This window comes from Heteronotia binoei, chromosome 7 (assembly GCF_032191835.1).
Source record: "Heteronotia binoei isolate CCM8104 ecotype False Entrance Well chromosome 7, APGP_CSIRO_Hbin_v1, whole genome shotgun sequence".
NCBI classification, from domain to species: domain Eukaryota; kingdom Metazoa; phylum Chordata; class Lepidosauria; order Squamata; family Gekkonidae; genus Heteronotia; species Heteronotia binoei.
Window position 1 is genome coordinate 89,431,634 of NC_083229.1, and position 23,129 is coordinate 89,454,762.

General features: G+C 41.4%; 1 protein-coding gene across 1 annotated transcript in view; it reads left to right on the plus strand.

Annotated features, from left to right (window-relative positions):
* CEP192 (centrosomal protein 192) overlaps positions 1 to 8,371 on the plus strand; it is a 100,416-nt gene extending 92,045 nt beyond the window's left edge. The window contains exons 53-55 of the mRNA XM_060244353.1: positions 3,798 to 3,909; positions 5,788 to 5,846; positions 7,992 to 8,371. Of these exons, the coding sequence (XP_060100336.1) occupies positions 3,798 to 3,909; positions 5,788 to 5,846; positions 7,992 to 8,130 (310 nt within the window). The 3' untranslated portion in view covers positions 8,131 to 8,371. The remainder of the gene's footprint in view (positions 1 to 3,797; positions 3,910 to 5,787; positions 5,847 to 7,991) is intronic.
* The last annotated feature ends 14,758 nt before the right edge of the window (positions 8,372 to 23,129 follow it).

The following is a 23,129-nucleotide window of genomic DNA, read 5'->3' on the forward strand; positions in this document are numbered from 1 at the left end:
GAGGACATCTTACTTGGGTGTTTCCTACCATCCATTTGGGGAGACGGGATCAATGTTCTCACTTCCTGTCTCCCGCATGTGATCCACCCTTGTCCTTCAGTTCTTTTCCTGCCTCAAGGGGAGAGCAACTTAAAAATGGGCTCTGCCTATATCTAATTAATTTTCACCTCTGGTTGTCCCCTCTCTTCCTTCTTTCTCATTTTTCCTTGTCTCAGTCACCTTACCTCCTGTATCTTGCTTCTAGATCTCTTCCCTCTCTCTCACTTGTACCTTTAGTGTATCCAACTTGAGAGTTTGCTGCCCGAGCAGTGACCATTTTATTGCTGTGCAAACCCTCAACGTTGGCAGCAATGGCCTCAGACAACTCTGATGGCTTCCTATCTGGGAAGCAGCTCTCTGCCCTCCATAAAACTCTGCGGAATATAGTGGAGCTGACATGACCATTGATAGGTTTCATCACTTGGACCACGTGAGGAGAATCTTATTGAACTACTCTTGGTTTTCCTACCTTGCTACTTGTGGTCCCAAAATGGCATCCAATGTGTTCTTTAAAAAATGCATGAAATGTGCTATCAAAATGACCCACAGTGATGAACACAAACTTTGTCTCATCTGTTTGGGAGAATCACATAACATGTTGCTTGCAAGATTTGCCAGGGTTATTTTGGTGCCTCTGCACACTCCATCCTTTCAATTTGTTTCCCCAGTTCTTTGTCTGGATCCAAAGAGGAACTTTCTGCCCTTCCAGCAGGGCAGCGAATGCAGAAATCCCTCACACAGTACCTTTGCCTTAGGCAAGATTCAGAAATTTTTCAATACTCAGTTTTGCCTTTTGGCCTTGCCATTGCCCCAGGGTCTTCACTAAGTGGATGGTTGTTGTTGTGGCTCATTTAAGGACTCAGGGTTGCATCATGTTCTTCTTTTTGGATAATTGGTTTGTACTAGCCCACTTGCGGGAGCTCCTTAGGGCTCATCTGGGTATAATTCTTTCCAGGTACAAGGTGTGGCCTAGTAATCAATTGGTACAAGTCCCATTTGGAACCTTCCCATCAGGTTCAGTTTATTGTAGTATCATTAGATTCCCTGCAAAGGCCTTTTACTCACAGAAGGAGGTAGAAGCCAGAGCCTTACAGTGCCTACTGGGCCTTATGGCGTCACATGCATGGTCTCCAGCTTTGGTTTCTTAGGAGCTTTGCCCCTCTCACAGCATCCACCTGAGTGCTGCTTCTCTATCCCCAGAGCCATTTTGAGATCCTTTACATGGTGGACAGAGGATGCCAGGTCCATTTGGAGGATCCTTTACATGGTGGACAGAGGATGCCAGGTGGGGGTCCATTTGGAGGTTTGGGTTTTTCAAGTCACCCTTGCTACTGGTGCTCCCCTTATTTATTTATTTTTATTTATTTTAGTTAATTTTTATTCCACCCTACCCACAGATGGGCTCAAGGTGGGCTACAACAAGTGAGTGGGGTACCCGCTGTGAAAGATTTTGGGCTGGGGTGAAAGATTTTCTGTTCAGGGCAGGTGGTTGTAGCTCTGTAGGAGTCTCCACATCAATATCCTTGAACTGCATGCAGTCAGGTTCACCCTTACCTCCTTTGCAGATAACCTCTGGGACAAGAGGGTACTTGTTCAAATGGACAATATAGCCACCATGCATTACCTCAGCAAACGGGGATACAGGACACTAGAGGTTGGGAACAGAAGCCATTATTGTTTGGGAGGTGGAACAAGTATCAGCGTGTCTCCCAGGGCTATTCAAATAGCAGGGATCCTGAATATTAAGGCCGACAACCTGAGCAGAGTTTAGTTGGTCAATTCAACCCAAGTGTCTCCAGGGAGTTTTCAAAAAATGAGGTCCTCCACTTCCAAGAAGTGTGGTACAGGTGCACCTGTTTGCCACATCGAAGACAAGGAAGGCTCCACAGTCTCTGTGGCAGTGACCTAGCTTCAGTGAGGGATGCATTTAAAATCCAGTGGTTGAGGGCCCCTGTTTTATACCTTCCCTCTCTTTCCTCTCCTGAATAGGGTCATAGGGAAATTGATAGCAGAAAGTTCAGACTGTGCTGTATCCTGATAGCCCTTATCTGACCTTGCCAAATTTGGTTCACTGAATTTTTCTGCCTTGCTTAGTTGGAGTATATCACACTTCCCCAGTCCCAGATTTGTTGGTAGGGGGACCTCTCCTGCATCATGATGTGGCCCACTTGCAACTTAAGGTGTGGAAAATCCACCCATAGAGTCCCTGAGGCATGCAGTACCCTAGTTCAGTCTAGGAAACTCTCCAGCAGGTACTCCTATTCTACTAAGTGGCTTTGGTTCAAGACTTGGGTTCAGTCCAAGGGATTGTCACCTTTTACCTGCTACTTACCCTTTGTATTGGAATATTTGCTTTCCCTGTCTTCTGAGAGGTTAGCTTTTCAATGGCCATTTCAGCATATCATAAGGGTTGTCCCTCTCTGCCCATAAACTGTTGCAGTACTTCCTTAAAGGCCTTCACAATGTGTCTCCCTCCCCCACAGTGCTCTCTCTCCCTGGTTTTGGTTCAGTTAATGAAGCCACCCCTTGAGCCTTTGACTTTGTGTCCACTGGCCTTGCTCTCCAGAAAGGTAGCTTTCCTCAAGGCTATTATATCAGTCAGGATAGTGGGCAAGTTATCAGCCCTAAGGGTGGACCCCCAATTTTTTTAAAGTTTGCAGTGAGAAGGCAGTGCTTCACCCTAGCTTGCATTTCTTTCCAAGGCTAGTTTCTAAGTTTTGCCTACACAGGAGGTTGTACTACTGGTGTTCTTTCCATCCCCAGATTCTAGAGCCAAGAAAGCACTTCATACTCTAGATGTTGGAAGGGCTTTATTATGCTACACTGCAAAAATAAAATTCTTTCATGTGAATACGTCTTTGTTCGTCTATTACTGGGACCCAAAAGAGGGGATGGCTGCCTCTTCTCAGTCCCTCTTTAGGTGGATCATAACCGCTATCAATTCCTGTTATGAGGCAGCTAGTAAGTGGTGCCTGTTAAAAACTAAGGACATTCCATGAGAGTACAAGGTTCCTCAACTTGATTCCATAAGAAGTTTCCCTTGGTGAACATCTATATAAAGCTGCTATGTGGTCAGCAGATGACATCCATTAAGCATTATGCATTGGATTTGCAAGCGAGGAGAGATGCTGATAGGGGCAAGGCTTTTCTCGTTCTGTTCTAGTTAGACCCTCACCCATCTTCTTCGGTGAGTAGCTTGCTAACGTTCCAGTGTGGGACTGCACTGAAGATGGAAGATAAAAACAGAGTTGCACTTACCTATAACTGTTGCTCATTGTCATCTTCTGTGCAGACACATATTCCATTCTTCCTGCCTTGCTGTGAGCTCTCACATTCTGAACTTAGTAGTGTCTTTGCTTACAGTGGGCCAACAGGAACTGAGGGAGGGAGGGCAGCCCACCTCCTGAGCACATGATGGTTTGAAGGAAAGACCATTTACATTGGCTCAGGAGGGAGAGGGGCACCCTCAGAGGGCTTTTTGTCTGAAAAAATCTATCCATGACTGGCCTATGCAAGCACAGTCCCAAAGTGTGCCTGCACAGAAAATGTTGCTGAACAACAGTTACAGGTGAGTGCAATTCTGTTTTCTGTGATGATTAGAAGTATAAAATTGTGGCAATAGTAGTAGAGCATCCAGGAACCTACTATATCAGTATTTCAAAATGTTTGTGAACTGGCTTTGGATAAGATACTGAACATTAACTAGTGAGGTGGCTTGATGGCTCTTGTGGTGATGATGTATCCATCTCTTTCAAAAGCAGGGAAGGAGTATATGCACAAGACGGTGTTCATACATTTCCTACAACAAGGGTTGGTGAATCAAGCATGTTGAAAATCCGCATGCGAAATTATTCCAGCTCTTCAACCATGGTATGTTAGTTTTTGATACTTGAAGTCAGTACACCACTTTGATCTTAAACATTGTTTCAGAATTTATTTATACCAGAGAAAGCCTGTAAGGACTTGCAGAAGGCATTCACTTTCTCCTCTCTCGTTATTTCCTCTTTCTTGTAAACCCCCATAGTTTCTTCCCTTTTCCTGCTTCTTTCTCTCTTTCTAGGGTTACCCACCTCCAGGTGGGGGCTGGAGATCTGGAATCACAATGACTCTCCCAACTACAGAGATCAGTTCCCCTTAGGATTGTCAGATTGAGTTTGGGAACTCTGGAGATTTGGGAGTGGAACCTTGGAAGGACAAGGATCTCAGTGGGATACAATGCCATAGAGTCCACCCTCCAAAGCAGCCATTTTCTCTAGGGGATCTGATCTCCGTCATCTGGAAAGCAGTTGTACTTCTGGGTGATCTCCAGCCCCTGCCTGGAGTTTGACAACCATAGTTCCCCTGGAGGAAATGGATTTCTGGAGGGTGGGCTCTGTGGCATGAAACCCCTCTGAGGTCCCTCCCCGCCACAAATCCTACCTTCCCCAAGGTCTCCCACCAGAAATTTTTAACCTCTTTTTCGGCTTTAGCAATCCCTATATTCTCTACCCGCCGCATTCTGTCCTTCTTAGCCATTCTCCAACCTACCTTTTATCTGTCTTCCATCTTCAGCTATATTTAGTCCTTACTTACTTCATTTATAACATCTTTCTTCACAGTGGGGACCAAATTATCTTACATTGTTCTTTTTTTGTTCTTTTTATCCACACAACAACCCTGAGAAATAGGTTAGGCTGAAAGTATGTGACTGGTCCACAATCACCCAGTGAGCTTTCAAAGCAAGATTGAGATCTGAACTTGAGTCTCACAGACCATTCTCTGAAGTTCTACGCACTATATCATGCTGACTTTCATAGGATGGCTGCTGTTGAACAGTGGCAAGCAGCCAGGCCTGCAAGCTTGAGTCATGCAAATCAGGTGGCATTAAGTCACTCAAAGATTGCTGTCAGGTCTTGAGATGCCAGCTTCCAGGTGTCACCTGGAAAATCCCCCAATAGTGCTGAACTTTGTCTCCCTGGAGAAAATGGCTGCTTTGGCGGGTGGACTTTGTGACATTTTACCATGCTGAGGCCTCTCCTCTCCCCAAACTGGGCTCCTCAGACTTTTTCACAAAATCTCCAGGAATTTTTCCAACCTGGAGCTGGACACTCTAGCCAGGCCTGGCCCCAATGAGTTGTCCCTCAAAGGCCTGGAAAGGACCCTCCTCCTTCCTTTTACTGACAGTGCCAAGCTGGAAATGCTGTGGTTACCTAGCAGCAGCCACTGAGGAAATCTGTTGCTTAAATTTACATGCACTCATTTTTGGATTTTTTTTTTTAAAGTTGCCCAGTGTATTTTTTTAAAATTCACATTTTTCTGCAATGCTGGGGTTCTTTTCAGGTTTGTAGAAAGATCTGCCTTGTCCATTCACAGTTCCAGTCATCAGATTAAAGTATCCAAAGATATCCCAAGTTCACTATTAGAATATGATGCTAATAATTAATTGCAACACACTAAATACTTAACCTTAACTAGGCCTTATATTTGTATCAGTATTGCCTGGCATGTTCATTTATCTATCAGAATTTTTGTGAGTTTCATCTGAAAAACTATAGCATTCATTAAAATCAAATGTTGGATTAAAATTTCATCCAGTTGTTGGAATTTGTACTGTGATTTGAGGACCAAACCTTTCATTTAATCTGCATCTGTTATCTTTTTGTTGAAATCTAGAATAAGATGGTATATACCTCATTTCTGCGTAAAGAACCCTCTTTACCACAAATAAAATAACCTGCCTTTTCTAAATAGTTTCTCATTAAATTGCAGCTGAAATTTTTAAAACCCAGGGAGCCTTTTTACATCAAGCATTCTCATTATAATTTAAGGTGAGTTATTTCGTTGTTCTGAAGTTGGAGCTTGTGAATTGAAGCTCTGGTTTGCTTAATGATAAAGTCTTTGTATTATGGAGTTAATAGCTACTACCATTAAATTTTGTTCTGGAGCAATGCAATAATAATTTTATATGGGTATGTGAAAGAATTACTGCCAGAGCTCAGAATTTAGATAAAGCACATGTTCAGGATATCTGTGTGCTTTATTTCCTCCTTTATTACACGTAAATCATTTTTCCCTGGCATAACCAAGGTGGTTTCACACCCTGGTGGTAGCAAACATATGCACATACATGTAATTATAAGTTGTTTCCTGTTGTGGCAACCTATAGTTACTTATCTGTGTGACATACAAATAGACTTGATCCCGAAGTGCTGTTCTGCCAGCAGCTAGCAGAAAAGAAGGGGTGCCGTTTCGGCTGATTAGCTTTTCACACCACACACTTTCCTGCCTATTATTCATTGAAGATTCCTCTGACCACTAGGAACAGAATTTTAGTGGCTTAGTGAATTGCAAGTGTGTGTAGGAAGACAAAGACCTTTTCCACAAACTTCTTTCCATTGTCATATTTTGAATTCAACCTTCTGTGTTAAACACATGATACGTGCACTCAGAAATATTAATCTCACTATTTTATAATGTGCACATGTGAGAGAGAATCCTTAGCAAAGCCAGTTCAGTGAGGTACAGTCACTTAATCCTAGACATTTGAGCTGGCATCATAGTGTCAACCCCATAAACAGGCAAATGTCTTTAGATCCTGTAATTTCCATGAGAGATCTAAAGATGTTCAGCTTAGTACATTTAATGTGGTTTAATAGTGCTTTATTTAGTTTTGCCTTTAAGACCCACACTTGCAAAATGGGAATTAAAGGCATGAAGTATAGCTATAACTTACATAGCTGCAATTTATGAAGTCTGATTTTCAGAATTTCAGTGGAGCCTACAGGAGACTCTGAGCCCCATGGTTAGTAGGTGAGGAGGAGAGCCAAGCCAAGTTGACCCCCTCCTCTGACAACTAAGAGCCAGTTAGGAAGCTGATTGAAACACCAACTCAGTCTGAAGGGGTTGCATTTAAAGTGCATCTTTAAGAACAAGGGTGGGGCAAGGCTTGTTCCATATGGCCAGAACAGCATGGAGCAGACTGTCCGGAGTAGAGGTGCACTGAATGTGGCCACTGTCCACACTCTTTCAACCTAACCTACTAGATTGTTGTAAAAGTAGAATGGAGGAGCAGAAAATAATTTTATAAGAAGCTTTGGAAGGAAAGCAGAGTAAGTAAGTATATTCAAAAATTCTGTCGTTTAGGTGCTACTCCTTTTTAAAACTACTGGTGCACTGTTTTTTTATGTTCTTCAAAGTTATGTACTTTATCTTTTGCAAACAGTACAAAACAATAGAAAAAAGAGGGAGATTAGAGGAGAGAATACAAAGGAAGGAGGAGTCATTTCAGAAAATGGTGGGGATTCTCAAACTACTTTTCTACTTCCAAACTTTACATCTTAAATCATATTCCTCAATTCAGTAGAGAAATTAAGGAGGGAAGATACTGTCTTTGTTTTAGCTGTCCTGGTGGATTGGACAGCTGCTGCAATCAACACCCCTCTTGGTTCCACTGCAGCCATATAGAAACAGTCAATGGGGGAAGTATATTCTGTTTGTCTGCCCATTTCAAACAGACTGACTGCCATTTCCACTCTGCTTATGGAAGGCTGTTTCAGTAATGGAAACATGGTCTAGCCCCTCCAAACTTGGTGGCACCATTCTTTTGGTTGTACTAGTACAGTTCATTACAGCTTCCTTTCCCAATCTTTCTGCCATTAATTGCCAATTACATAGGCTGCAATGCTCTGGCCAGTTAGTAAGATAACTTTTCGCTGCTCTTGTGGTCAGAGCAACCAGAGCTTTTTTTTGTAGGAAAGGCCCAGCAGGAACTTATTTGCATATTCCCCCACACCCCCAGATGCCAAGCCAGCTGGAACTGCATTCCTGTGTGTTCCTGCTCAAAAAAAGCCCTGGAGCCACCATATTAAACTCCAGAAAGGATGATGCAGCTTGCAGCTGCTGTATTAATCTTGCTTTTGTCCATATATCTGTGAACAGCACATATCTGATTTTTGCGAACTTGTCTCTTGCAGATGTCATCACTACTGCAACTTACCGGTCTTCTTCAGGCCTGTGTCTGCAGGCATTTTCAAAAGCGTGTTGGTGGTACAGACAGAGAAAAGTTATACACTCACCATTCAGCTCCTTGGTGAGGGCTTGCCACAGCAGTAGCCATTAGCTATTATTAAAACATGCCATACAACTAAACTATTGATTTAACAAGCATCTTTGTTGTACACTAGAATGATATTTTGTAGGAAACTGTTATTTTTAATAATGATTTTGTACAGGTATCATGTGACTTACACTACTGCACTTTGGCTATCAGAAGCAAGACTTATCTCTTATTTTTGTATTGTTTACCAGTTATAATGTTTAACTCAAAATTTCGTAAATAAAAATGTTCATTTAATTCCTGCCTGATTTAATGTGCCTTAGATATCTGTCAGTACATTATGAGTAAGGCCTTCATGCCCTGCATGTGGACCTACAACCACGGGGAGAAAAGATGCTTTAAAAATGGACCATTATCCTGATGCAGCAGGAATCTCTTTGTGATCTTACAGTCTTCAAAGCAACACATGAAAGTGAGAGGAAAGGCTAGCATCCCCACCCAGATGCTCAGGGGTCACGCCTGTGATTTTTTCCATTGCCAAGTTACCCATGGTGGTGAAAGAGGGGGTCAGGGGTGAAGATGGTAGTTGGCTTCCAAATACTTGCGCTTGGAATAGTCCTACCGGAGGAGGGGGAGGTAGTGAAAGAGTCAGAATCTATGATGAAGAATGGGGATGTTAATGACTGGATGGGAACCAGTTATCAGGAGAGAGTTCTCTGACTTTTTTGATATCTCCCCCCCCCCCCTCAGCTGAAGGGAGGGAGTGTGTCAGATAAGAAAGAGGAGTTTAGATTCTGGAAGAGACCAAGAGAAGCAGCAGGGCTGCCTGGAATTGGCTGAAGCCTCTTGATATGGAATCTGATGTGGGCTAGTAGATCTGCTACCTTGTAGGTGTGTTTCTCCCTCCCCCCCAAAAAAAACACCTGTGTTTTACTTCTGGAAGTGGGGGAGAGTGTAATCCATTCCTCAAGTTGGAAAAGCATTTCCATTACCTTTCTTCATTTTTGTTTTCCTCAATAATGTGTAGTTCAGTTTCATGTTCTTCTGAAGTCATTGTATGAGGTATTTCTGTATTCCCAGTTTCTGAGTATGGGTATAATGAAGGGAAGGGGTGTATTGCATGATTGATACCATGATACAAGAGAAACTAAATGAAACATTCTGGAACAAAAGGTGCAGTCATTTGAATAGGCTTCTATTGGGGTAGTTTATGTATGCTCTGCTGTGTCACAAGTGCAAAAAGAGTGCATGTGTTACACTACAGTTCTACCAAAGATAATTTCCTATCTCACCACCTACTGTGCATTTCTAAAGGTTCCTGAAAACATTTATTCATTGTCTAATTTATTGCCACTGTCAAAAACACTGCAGCAGCAGCAAGGTGTAAAGTGGCAGACTATCCACAACATGGTGTCTTAGTGATTATGTACATGATCTAAAGTGGATCTGTACTAAATGCAAGATTAATCAGCCCTCCAGAGGCAATAGTGGGCAGTAGCGAATGAAAAGTTAAGTGCTACTGTTACAAATACTACAGAAAGACACATCTGACTGGGCAAGCCTTCTTAACAAGGTAAAAGTAGGGTGGAATCCATGATCTGTGAAGGTCTGAGCAGCAAAACTTAGAAATATAATCTTGTTTTTACCATAATTATATACTTTGTTAAAAATCTGGTAATATTTCACATTTTAATATTTTTCCTATAGCCACTTGGAACCAGTCCTATCTAATACATGTTTTAAAAAGGCATGGAGCATTGCAGGGGTGGAATTCTAGCAGGCGCCCCTTTGCATATTAGGCCACACACCCCTAGAATCATAGAGTTAGAAGGGACCTCCAGGGTTATCTAGTCCAACCCCCTGCACAATGCAGGACACTCACAAATACCTCCCCCTAAATTCATCGGATCTTCATTGCTGTCAGATGGCCATCTAGCCTCTGTTTAAAAGCCTTTAAGGAAGGAGAGCCCACCACCTCCTGAGGAAGCCTGTTCCACTGAGGAAGTGTTCTAACGGCCAGGAAGTTCCTCCTAATGTTGAGCCGGAAATACTTGATTTAATTTCAACCCATTGATTCTGGTCCTACCTTCTGGGGCCACAGAAAACAATTCCATACCATATGACAGCCCTTCAAGTACTTGAAGATGGTGATCATATCACCTCTCAGCCGCCTCCTCTCCAGGCTACACATGCCCAGCTCCTTCAAACCAGGAGTTTACAAGGCTCTTTTTTGTAAGCTTTTGGAAAATTGGCTACATCAGGGCTATGTGGCCTAATATGCAAATGAGATCCTGCTAGAATTCCACCCCTGGAGCATTGTATAGTTACTGCATTATTAGATCTTCTGGATCGTCAATTTTGAATTGAATACTTTAAATTGAAATCACTATTCCAGGCTGGAGAACAGGTCACTTGAAGGTGCTGCAGCTCTCTGGAAGGGAAAAAGACAAATCCTTTGATTATTTCCTTTGATCATTAGAAATATACTGTATACATGCTAAATATTAATATATAGTTCCTAAAATGATATTTTGTAACCTATTTTCTCTACAGATGTGTTCTGTATTTATTTTAAAACTACTGGGGGAAATCAAAAGTCCCATTTGTAGTGATCAATACTCCCTCTAAACTGTGGAGTCTTGTGAGCAAAAATTCTACTTTGTAAGCTACTACCTTTAAAGTTGTGAGCTGCTGCATAAATTAGTTTGCTCTGAAATGTATGAGCCAGAGGCTAAAAAATTGTGAGCTAACTCACACTAACTCACCTTAGAGGGAACACTGGTAGTGATTCACTTAAAGAGAAACATTTCATTTCCATTAATTTTCTTGTCTGTCTGGTTTACAAAGCTGAAGCAGAGTACAGCCATAGTGGAGTAGTGAGAGTAGGAGTGATCAAACTGATATTTAAGTTCATGCAGTCAGCTTTTGCAATAGAAAATTGTGCTGATATAGGCCATAATGTTTCCACCAAACTCATTATAGATCAGTAGCTTCGGATCAGGGTTCCCTCTAAGCTAAGTTAGTGTGAGCCAGTTCACAGTTTTTTAGCCTCTAGCTCACACATTTTTTTCTCAGCTCAGGAAGGATGCCATCAAAGCAAACTAATTTACTAAAGTAGTCAAGACGCTTGCTCACAAGACTCCACAGCTTAGAGGGAGCATTGCTTGGGATGCACTTTTTTGATTATATATATAAAAAAGGAGTTCTCCTAGTTCTCTTGCTTTGCACTAAGGTTTGTTTTTGTTTTTGATCAGGCATTTTCAGAACAGGCTTTAGAACTATTTTGTGAGTACTTCTGACATTATTTATTTAGATTCGTATCCCACTCTCCCTACTAATGTGGGGCTCAGAGCGGATTTCAACATATAATAAATAAAACATACATCAGATTAAAACATTTCAATTAAAACAGTTCTAACAATACAATACAAGTTAGGGTCTGGAGAATATTACGTATTTCCAATATCTTTTAACACCATTTGTGGAGTTCCCTTATAAAAAGTATACTGTGGACTAGGCCGTACTTTCCGCCATCAATTGTCGAACAATAGGTCAAGATTAGGGGAGAAAGCAACATTCTTTAATACTTTGGAAGTCATTTTGTTATCGTACTGTTCACTAGTACACGCTTAGCATGCATTTACACTTTAGATGACACTTTATTTAAACATTTATACCCCTATTTTCCAAATGACCTTAGGTTTTCTAATTAGTATATTAACATGGATGCCACCTGACAAAATCTGTATAAGGTGACTAGAAAGAGCCAAAGGAAGACAAAATGATGCTTCCAAACGTACCTCTGAATCAAAATCTTTACTTTGATCATTTTATGAATTCATTTAAAATGCTAAGAGGCATATTCAATAAACAACTGGTTCATTAGGTACAGAATTATAATCCTTCCTAATGCAGAAAAAACAGGAAGACTAAGACTGAGTTCTTTTCTTTCCTTACCTTCATTTCAAACTTCTGGACTAGAAGTAGGTAATACTCATCCTGTGTGGAGTTCTGTTTCATTGTGAGCATTCTGTCACTAGTCAGAGCTGTCAAATGCATCAGTCATGTTGTATTGTGGCTGTGTCAGAGATGTAAACTGAGAGATTAGATGGCTACAAAGAGCTGTGTGAATGAGAAGGTAAATTGCGTTCAGAAGGGGGGAAAAGTTAAAGAAATTTCTCAAAAGGTCTGTTCAGAAAGCTGCTGCTAATATATTGCAGCTGGAACAAGATAATTACGTAAGAGATCTTTGGGTGTTCTTTGCAAAAGGCATCACACTCCTAATAAGTATTCAAATGCTTATTTTGTATTGTGAGTGCCAGATAACCCATTTAAAGTGAAATACAACTCTTTTCAGGACACTTAAAATCTACTGCCAGAGAATGTTAGGGACAGTTATAAACCCACAAGGAATATTTCTGTTAAAGGGAGTCACAAAACTGCTTGTCACAACAGTTTCCTTGGAAAATTCATTCAACTCTTAAATGTTTCTGCAGTGAGAGAAGTATCTAGAAGCAGATTTGATTTGGGCCAAATTCTGTTTCATTCACTGTTGATTCATCCTACCAAAACAATAGGATTGCTTGTTGCAGTGTATTACATATGCAGAATAGAATTATTTAAGCCTTGTCACTGTGTACTGCTAACTTCTATGGTTTAGCAACTACCTGTCATCCCATTTAGCAGAACAAAATATTATTATTCCTTTTACAATTTGATAGAGGAATTCAGCCCACAATTTTAGGATTTTTAATACTTTTTTTTTGCAATTTTTTATTTTCTCTCCAAAATCCAAAAAACACAAATTAGATACAAACAAAGCCAACAACCATCACAACAACAAAACTAAACAAACATAACATAAATCAGGATGGAGAATGCAGCCTCCATACATTCAATAGTGCACAACCCTATATCTTTTTTACTGTTATTTTTAACCCCATTTCTCTCAACGTATTAACTTACTATTCACTGAATAAATATTAAGTAGATCCACATACCATTATTTATATTTGCATATCTAATAATTTATCTTATTTCTATTCTGTTCCCAACATATTTGGCAGAAGGAAAAAGAACAAGAAAACAACATTCTAGGGAGAGGGGGGCGGTACCACCCTCACCCAACTGGGAGATCCACTACAAAGCGAGCTTTCTTTCTTTCTTTCTTTCTTTCTTTCTTTCTTTCTTTCTTTCTTTCTTTCTTTCTTTCTTTCTTTCTTTCTTTCTTTCTTTCTTTCTTTCTTTCTTTCTTTCTTTCTTTCTTTCTTTCTTTCTTTCTTTCTTGAGGTTTCTGTAACTTTTAATTGTTGGTCTATTAGGACTTTGCACCTTGCCTCCTTACTGATTTTTCTATTGACAGTACTATGGTCTTCCTTCTGAGAGGGATGGTTGTTATTATGGGCTGAATTACCCTTATATGGATCCTCTATTTCTTCCTCTGTATCCAAGGTCTCCATTTCTGTTACTACCACCAATACATCACTTGCACCATGTAAAAAGTCTTTTTCTTGGGATCTCAAACTATAAATAACCTGTTTCAGCTCAGAACTGACTAGCTTTCCTTCTTTAATCACTTGAGTTGTCTCATCTACCTCCACTATTTGATTCTCATTTTAACATCCAGAGATTTTAAAGACTGGCTTAAGTCCAAAATCTCTTCCTTAGTTCCTACTATTTGTTCCTACTATATGAAGGCCATCGATTTTTAAATGTAATCCACTCGTCTGCTCTACTAGATTTCCCTGCATCTGATTTTGTACTGTCCTAAAATACATTTGCATGTTATCTTATAACTCTTTAATCATGTCCTGAAATATTGCAGGCCCCAATGCTTTTGGAGCATTTAGTGAGGCTACTGTATTGACTGACATTTTATCCTTATTTGTATTAGTATTTATATCCCAATTGCTATATCTTCAATTTTTCTTATCTCTCAGACAAGATTTACGGTCCAAAAATTTTATAAACTATTAAGAGTACAACTTAGCTTCAAGTTCATCATTCCTAAATTTCATCTCTTACATAATCTCCTTACCACTTTCACCACTTCATACTCCATACTTCCAGCACCTCCCCACACACGCACTGCCACACCTTTCAACCAAAACTCAGCCTATATATTAACTTCTCTTCATTCAACACAATCATATCACTTTATCCTTAAACATTCATTCACACTCACTCCTAAACTATCTCACTCTCTCTCTCTATTATATATGCAGCCACTTCTCTCCATCTTCTGTCTTCCTCTCTTCTTAGCTTCTCCTTACATTACTCTCACTTCCATCTCATAGCATAGTCCTTTCTCACTTCTTACTTCTTCTCACTTGTCATTCTTCTCACCACCGAAATTCATCAAGATAGTCTCAAGATACTCTCAAAAGTAGTCCCAATTTTAATAATGTTCAATAATTTAAGCTTGCTCAGTCCAGTTTCTTTTCCACCACACCAAACCCACACTACTGCTCCATTCCTCTCCTCCACTTCCTCTGAGGCTTTTACAAACTAGGCAGTATATGATAATTTGATCTTACTCAAATCCAAAGTCTGTTCAGTCGCTCCGAGCTCACTCTGTCACTCCATTCCTCTCCTCCACTTCACCTGAGATTCTTCTAGCCTTCTACTCCTTTGCCTCGCTTTCTACTCTGTCGCCAGTGATCTTTTCCTCCACCTCCTCGCTCTCTGGCATCCCAATAGTCGCTCCACTTAGCTCCTCTCCTTCTCTCTTTGACTTCTTCTGAAACTTTCACTGGGTGTTCTTCTAATTTCCAACTCCTTCGCCTCGCCTTCGTCCCCTCTTCAGTAGCCTTTTTTCCCGCCTCCTCGCTCCTCACCTCCCTGCTGTCCTCTGCTTCCGTCTCAGTCTTCCAAAAGATTCACCTCAAGGGGGGGGGGGGAGACTTGAAAAAAAGATAGGGGGGGAACCTCTTTTGGTTGTTTTTAAAATCTTTGCTGCTTCTCTCCTCCTGTCTGGCAATTGAGTCTTAGTTGCCAATATGATGCCCATCTCAGCCCAGGCTTGGGGTGGAAAGGGGGAGCCCAAACTGCAACTTGCATCATAATACATGTCTCCCTGAAAAAAACCCTACCTAAGGACCGCCCCCTAACGGAGCCCTATCGAGTCTTCCCACCTCAGAGGATCCCCAAAGCTGAGCAGTCCAGCACATATCTGCAGAGCCCTGCAGAATGTGTCTGTTCATTGTCGTGCTGAAACCGGAAACTGAAACAGGATTTTTAATACTTGATGAAGGAACAATTTAATTGCACAGCCTTTCTTTTTGTGGTGAATTTAGTCCATTTACATTCCAAGATAATAATTTATAATCCATCATGGTGCAAATTCTTTATTCTCTTCATAAAATTTACGCAGCTCCTGTGTATTTGTAATTGTAATCCTTCTTCCTTGTAGCTCAAAGCTCAGACCTTCAGGTATTATCCATCTATACCTCATTCCATTGTCACGTAGTTTTTCTAGTAATTTCTTATATGTTCTCCTGTCATTTATCACTTGTCTTGGCAATTCTTTCATTATTCTTACTCTGTTTCCTCCCACTATCAATGTCTTTTCAAAATTTTTATTCAAGATTTTCCTCACCATTTCTTTTGTCATATATCTTATAACTACATCTCTTGGTAAGTTATTTTTCTTGGCATATGATGAATTCACTCTATACATATAATCATACATATTTCTAGTCCCTTCAGGATCTTCCTCCAAGAAATCAGCAATTATTTTTATTACATGTTCTTTTAAGTCTGTCCCTTCTTTTTCAGGTACTCCTCTCAGACGTATTTGTGTCTCCATCAATTTACAGTCATGGATTGTTATTTTTTCTTGCATTTTTAATAAGGTGGAATCCTGGAGTTTAACTTTCCCTTCTACCTCCTGCACTTTTTTTGACACCACCACTGTTTCCTTTCTAAGCTCTTCCATTTCTTTTTTAAAGTCCTCAATATCTTTTTTAAGTTCTTTTTTGCAAGCATTTATAATCTTTTCCACCCCTTTCATCATCCTAGCTTCCATTGCTTCCAACTGATCTTGCATCTTCTCCAATGAGGCAGCCCTTGCACGGGTTACCTTTGACTCCGACATTAAAAAAACAGCAAAAAATTTGATATCACCAAATTAAATTTCAACTATCAAGTTTGATAGATTAGAACTTGCCCTTTCAAATGAGCCTAATTTTGCCATCCTCCTACCTTCCCGGGCTCAGATATTAATTTTTTAAAAATTTAGCCTCCCAGTAATGGCCGCCGATATTTTTCTATGGTAATACAATCTTAGAGTAGGTCCACTTCTTCAATAGTTACTTCCTGCTTTGCTTGCCCCAAGTCACGTTCTCACTGGTAACAAAGTCTCACAATACTTGACGTATTTCCTGTGTTGACTGTAGAAACTGCAGATCTCTGACGATGGTGCTTTCACTCCACGACCGCAGGTAGACAAAACAATAAATTCCTTTCCAATTTTTAACACTGTCCTTAATTTAACAAAGTCCAAAATTCACCCCTTCTCCTCTTTTTCTTCCAAGCTTTCAAACTTTCTCTTTCCCACCTTCTAATATTACTTTATTTGCTTTAAAATAGTCTCCAAAAATCTGGAAGCGGGGGTGGGGGTGGGGGTGGAACAGTGCCGTGTCTCTTTTCCTGCCTGCCTCCCTCGCAGGCTTCAGGCTTCTCCCTTCCTCCCGGTCACAAAGACCTGCCCACCGCCAGCCTGCTATTCGCTTCAGTCCGGCCTCCCTTCGCGAGTTGCATGCTGGGACTCGTCCTTGCGTCCTCTCTGGCTGCTGGGTGGCATCTCCTCGGAGAGTCTGGCCGGTGGGGGGGGGAGCTCCGCCCCCGGAAGACCATGTGCGTTTCTACCTTCGGAGGCTTCAGTTGCTGATTGAAAGGCTTCCTCTTGGGATGGTGTGTCTGTGTTACTTTGAAGAAGTAACCCAATCCAAATATCATTTACCTCATGAGAAAACACCTACCTCATGAACCAAGCACCTACCTCATGCTGAAGCGACATCTGCCTCATAGCACAACTCCTACCTCATGGAACAGCATCCACTTCAGCAAACATCTACCTCAACAAACATCTGCCTGTACAAGCAAACCCCGTTTGACTGCCTCTTTCCATTGCATTTGTACAATTCACAATCACAACAGATGATCTCTTATCTGTACAATGTATTCTTCTAACGGTGAAGAACCAGAAATTTCACCTAGGGCGGGTTGTGACCGATTATCTATGTGTTTGGGCCTGAGAGGGGTTGGAAGCATTGTGGGCATGTTTCCCGCCCTTTTGCCTGTCTGGGATGCCCGCCAAGCAGCCATGGGGTTATTTTGGGAACCCTGTTCAAAACTCTGGGGATGCCTGATCTGCTTTTCTGTCTGTTCTTCATAAGCTGTCTTTTTAGACTTGAGGGGTTGCCCTGCCAGCTTCACATACATTTCCATTTATCCTCAGAATTGAAGAATTCACCCCAATTGATGGGTACACTCTGGACCCTGTTGTAGAATACAATAATACACCACCATTGGTGGGTGTGCTCTGCACCTGAGAATTTAAGTCTTAGCTGGTTAGTGCCTCAGACAAGGGCCCATATTTAGTATACTCCACCCCCAGCCAGCTGCCATGGGGGTACTTTGGGGAGCTCCCATCAGAAATATGGAGATGTCTGCCTTTTTGTTTGTCCTAGAAGTAATGGCTGTGTATTTCAGCCCTGGGAAGAAGAGAGACTGTGAAAGTTATGGGCACACTTCCCTTCCTTTTGGTGTCTGGCTGAGATGCCCACCGAGCTGTTGTGGGATTATTTTGGGGAGCCCCCTTTGAAACTCTAGGAGTGTCTGCCTTTCTGTTCTTCTGTCTTTTTAGACTTGAGAGGTGGTCCTGCCAGCTCAACATGTATTTCTATTTGCAGAGTAGAAGAATTTGCCCTGATGGATGGGTGCACTCTGGACCAAGGTGCAAAGCAGAATAATATACACTAATTGGTGGCTGTGCTTGCAGCACCTGTGTGTAAGTCTTATACCCGAGTATCTTTATACTTGTGTGTAAGCCATTGAAACTTTGGAAGTGTCTATCTTTCCATCTGTCCTCAAAATACTGGCTGTGTGTTTCAGCCCTACTTGCTATTTTTTGTTGTCTCCCCACCCCACTTTCAGAAACAATGGAGGATGGGGGCAACTTCTTTGGGGGCTGTAACTGGGACCCCATAAATCCAATCCTCACCAAACTTGGAGGGCAGGTAGAGGAAAGTCAGCTGGAGATCCTGTACAAGTTTAGTATCTCTAGCACGCTGGGGTGTATGTGTGGATTCTACAACATTACTAATTTGAAGAGCCAGTTTGGTTCATATGAAGCCTTTTTAGTTTGTGACTGTCTGTGGTTTAATTCATGGGTCTGCCATAAACCATGAATCAAAGCACATTTTCCTGGTTCATGCCCATCCCTATGAACCGGCCAAAATTTGTCACAAACTTTAGCTCATGAGACGATTAATGTCCATCCCTATTCATACTTTTCAAGTCCTAGATTCACAAGCAGTATAAACTGCTGCTTTTACAGAGATTTGGTCTAATAGAACAATTTTGAAGCAAATTTGTTTGTAATTCATCTTTACAAATAAACACCTAATCCTTCTGACATTTCTCCCTCTTAGTTACAGTTCAAAATGAGTGCAAGAGATTCTATACACAAATCTATTGCAGACTTTCACACAAAGACCTCTTTGGTTATTCTAATGGTTGGCAGCTGAGAAATTCTACAGCAGCTATATTTTAGGTGGTTGGAGCTTTAGTTTTCTCAAATAAAGGGCAAAACATTCTAGAGTTTGCAAGGTACTCTTGATGACTAGGGCAACGTTTCTTGCCTTTGCAGGTTGGTCTAGTTCTTTTCAACCTTTTATTTGAATAAATTCATATTATTTTTTCCCCAGTGGTAATGTTCCTTATCCAAGGAAAGGGTAATGTGAAATTTTATCACAACATGATTGCAAAAATACACATGTAGGCAACTCACAGGCATTTCCCACCACCTTGTATACCCCAGTGACTAAATAATTGTTACATGGGGGATTGCAGGAGTCTATACACATTCCCTTCATTCTGAACTAAATCTTTGGACAAATTACATTTGTCAAGCTTCAGTTTTTCGTTGTTGTTGTTTGAAATCGGCTATTTTTTTAAAAATGTTCCTGGTGATGAGAATCATTTGAACTTTAAAACCACCCACACTTTCAATGAAGCAGTGTGAACCTGCTTCAGCATTCCTGCAAGTTTTGCAAGCTTTTATGCTCTCATATGGCTTCCAGACAAAAGCCAACAGGAGCCCCATTTAGCCACCTAATAGCTAAAAGACAAAGAGGGAAAAAGTTTTAAACTGAAGTGCCCTCTTACAAGTACATTAAAACCCATTTTGTTTGCTTTCTACTTTTGAAATACTTCAGACAGCCTAAGATGCCATGTTAGTAAATAACTCATGCACGGGAGTGAAAGAGACAGCTTCTTGCCATAAATTTATGGCTATGTAATGGTATTTATGTGCTCATGACAATATTCTGCATTTTAACCATTTAAATTACCTGAACAGAAATGATCTGTACTTCTGGTGTATAAAACAGTCTATCAAACCTTGGTTGAAGAATACATGCTAGTTCCACAGCAGGAATCTTGAAGCCAGGATAGTCTTCAAATAAGAACCCTGGAAATTCAATTGGAATGTCTCTTTCTAGATTGCTTGTAATTAATCAGCATAACACATTACACTTAAAGACATGGAAAAGATCTAGCTTCTTATAATTTGTTTTGAACTTGTATTTTATAATCTGCCAAGGAAGTTTTGACAGGGTTTTACAGCAGTTGTCCAAAAACACTCACTACATGAACCATCATAGGAAAAACAGGAAGGGAAGACATGAAAACACAAGCGGAGGAGCAAAACATGACACAAAGATGGGCAGAGGAATCCTGAGCCACAGCAACTGTGGTCAGTACTTTTTTTGTAGAAAAAGCCCAGCATGAACTCATGAGTATATTAAGCCACACCCTCAATGTTACCAAAAGTGTGGATTTTACTGGTTTGTAATGTTAATTGTTAATACATGAAAGCTTAATGTCCTTTTACTATGTAATGCAATGAAGTTGACCCAAACAGAGCAGCGCAAGCAAATCAAAATAAAGGATACAAAGAGTCCGACTGATGCAAGTTTATGCTCAAAGCACTTTTTCAGATCCCCTCTGTCTCATCATCTCATGTGAAGTTTCAAGAGTAATGTTTATTTCAAAGCCTCTTAACAACTTACCCTCTCCCTTATCTCTGAGATGGGGGGAGAGGGCAAGAAAGAGTAGAAGAGTTTACTTTTCTCTTGAGGTCTGGGACCTTTTAAAGAGTCTTTCAGACCACAGGCTCAATCTCAAATATACACAGAGACTTGCTTGTTTGTTCTCACCTAGCTGACCTCACTAGATTTGAGCTCTTCCCATTTCCCTTTTTTATTAGTATTATTAAACACACACCATTCGGAAACTGTGTTCTCTGCCACACAAACTGAACCCTCTTGTCTCCCGCACAGCACCCCAGTCACTCACAGCACTGTGAGTTGGGTCTAAGCATCTAAACTGGACAAAGCTGCCACAGAAGCCACAGCCCCCCCCCTCCCCCCTCCTTGTGAAGCCCCTGGTAAAGACAGCTACGCTGGGACAGCCAGCAACAGAGTAGCGTCCCCTGAGAGTGCTGCAGCCACTCAGTGTCTGTCCTGCGTGGCTCCTGTGGAGAGAAAGTAAGTCTCTTCACTATGTGTAGCCATGGGTGGAGAAAGCGCTGGGTGGGAGGAGGAGGAGGAGGCACCAGTCCAGGAAGTGGCAGCCCAGCGCATCTGGCTCTGAGGGGTGAGCAGGCAGGCAGGCTGGATGCTCTTGTCCCACCTACTCCAGGCTGGGACTTACACTGTGACCTTCCCCCCCACCCCAAGCAAGCTGAACAACACTGCACTCCAAATATCCACCAGAAAAAAGAGGCGAGCCAGGGTCCCATGGCAGGTTAAAAGATCAGCCCCTGAATTATAAGCCTTGGCTAAAAAGAAATGTTTGGGTCTATTGCCTAAAAGAGAATGGAGTGTAGGAGCCTCAAGGAAGAATGGCAAGGTGAGGTACCATAAGGGCTTTTTTTGTAGCAGGAACTCCTTTGCATATTAGACCACACCTCCCTGATGTAGCCAATCCTCCAAGAGCGGACAGGGCTCTTATTACAGGGCCTACTGTAAGCTCCAGGAGGATTGGCCACATAGGGGGTGTGTGGCCTAATATGTAAAAGAGTTCCTACTACAAAAAAAGCCCTGAGTATCATTGCTGAAAAGAACCCTTTCTTTGGTTGCTAGCTGCCTCATTTCTGAAGCTGGGGGCATGGAGAACCAGGCTTGTGAGGAAGATCTTGTTTGTTGGGCTAGACATTATGAAGGGAAGGGTCCTAAGCCATTTAAGGCTTTGTTGGTAAGAACCAGCACTTTGAATTGTGACCAGAAAATCATAGACAGCCAGTGCACTGAGTATAAATACTGCAATTGTTTGCAGGGTGGGTTGGTAGAGTTTCTTTTGTTGATTAAAACTCGGAGGATGTGTGTTAAAAAAAGTTTTGTAGATCCTGCATTGTAAGAACTTGCTATTTAAATACTAATGGAGAATGATGGCAATTGTAAATAATTAGCGGAAGGCATTATAAATGCATTATATATTTCAATTATTTCCTGCAACCCAGTATGTTTTATTTATCTATTATTAAAAGTGCTTGTCAGCACTTGAAAAGGTCCTCCCAAATTTTTACACAGGGAGGGACGGTGGCTCAGTGGTAGAGCATCTGCTTGGGAAGCAGAAGGTCCCAGGTTCAATCCCTGGCATCTCCAAAAAAGGATCCAGGCAAAGAGGTGTGAAAAACCTCAGCTTGAGACCCTGGAGAGCCGCTGCCAGTCTGAGAAGATGATACTGACTTTGATGGACCAAGGGTCTGATTCAGTATAAGGCAGTTTCATATGTTCATATGTTTTTTCCCCTCCCTTGTTACTGTATTTTCTATTTCTGATAGATTTGTCATAACCATCTGGCAGATGTTACAGAATCATTTTTAAAATCTTTTGCCCCTATCCTGGATCCCTTCCTGTTTACTATAATCCTACTCTTTTGAGTATTGCAACTGTTGTCAACTTTAGACAACTAGGAGTAGAGACAATAAAGAGGCTTAAGGAATCTTAATGCTATAAGATAGTTTTCATGGACTAGAGCACACTTTCTCAGATGCTTTCTCCTCTTAGCGGGTAGGCATATATACTCAAATTACAGGGAGATGAGGAAGAAAATATTTGCAAACAGAGGTCCCAGTGCAATGCAAGAGAAAGTGGTAGGTGTCACAGTACTATACAGACAGCAAATTAATTCAGAATCCATTCAAAAAAGCATGATCAAATCAGCATGGGTGTGACTCTTTCACAGCCCGGTGGGGATTATAAGCACAGACACAAAAGTAAATAAACACCTAATGGAAGACAATTGCTTTCTGTAGCTTTATGCCAATAAAGGCTGACTTTACTAGTGAGATAGCCATTCCAACGATGTATTGAGCTCAAGTTTCACAGTGTAATATGTGTTAATGACTTACAACGGAAGATGGATTGAAACTGTAGTTTCCCATTGATCTTTTTATCTTATCAGGGTATAATTCCTCTAAAGACTGCTGCAGAATATTCCAGGAGATGTCTGGTCCCCATCTTATCTCTTGGTGTTAAAAAGGTAAAGGTAGTCCCCTGTGCAAGCACCAGTCATTTCCAACTCTGGGGTGATGTCGCATCTTGACATTTTCACGGCAGACTTTTTATGGTGTGGTTTGTCATTGCTTTCCTCAGTCATCTACACTTTCCCCCCAGCAAGCTGAATACTCATTTTACCAACCTCAGAAGGATGGAAGGCTGAGTCAACATTGAGCCAGCTACCTGAACCCAGCTTCTGCCAGGATTGAACTCAGGTCATGAACAGAGGGCTCAGATTGCAGTACTGCAGCTTTACCACTCTGTGC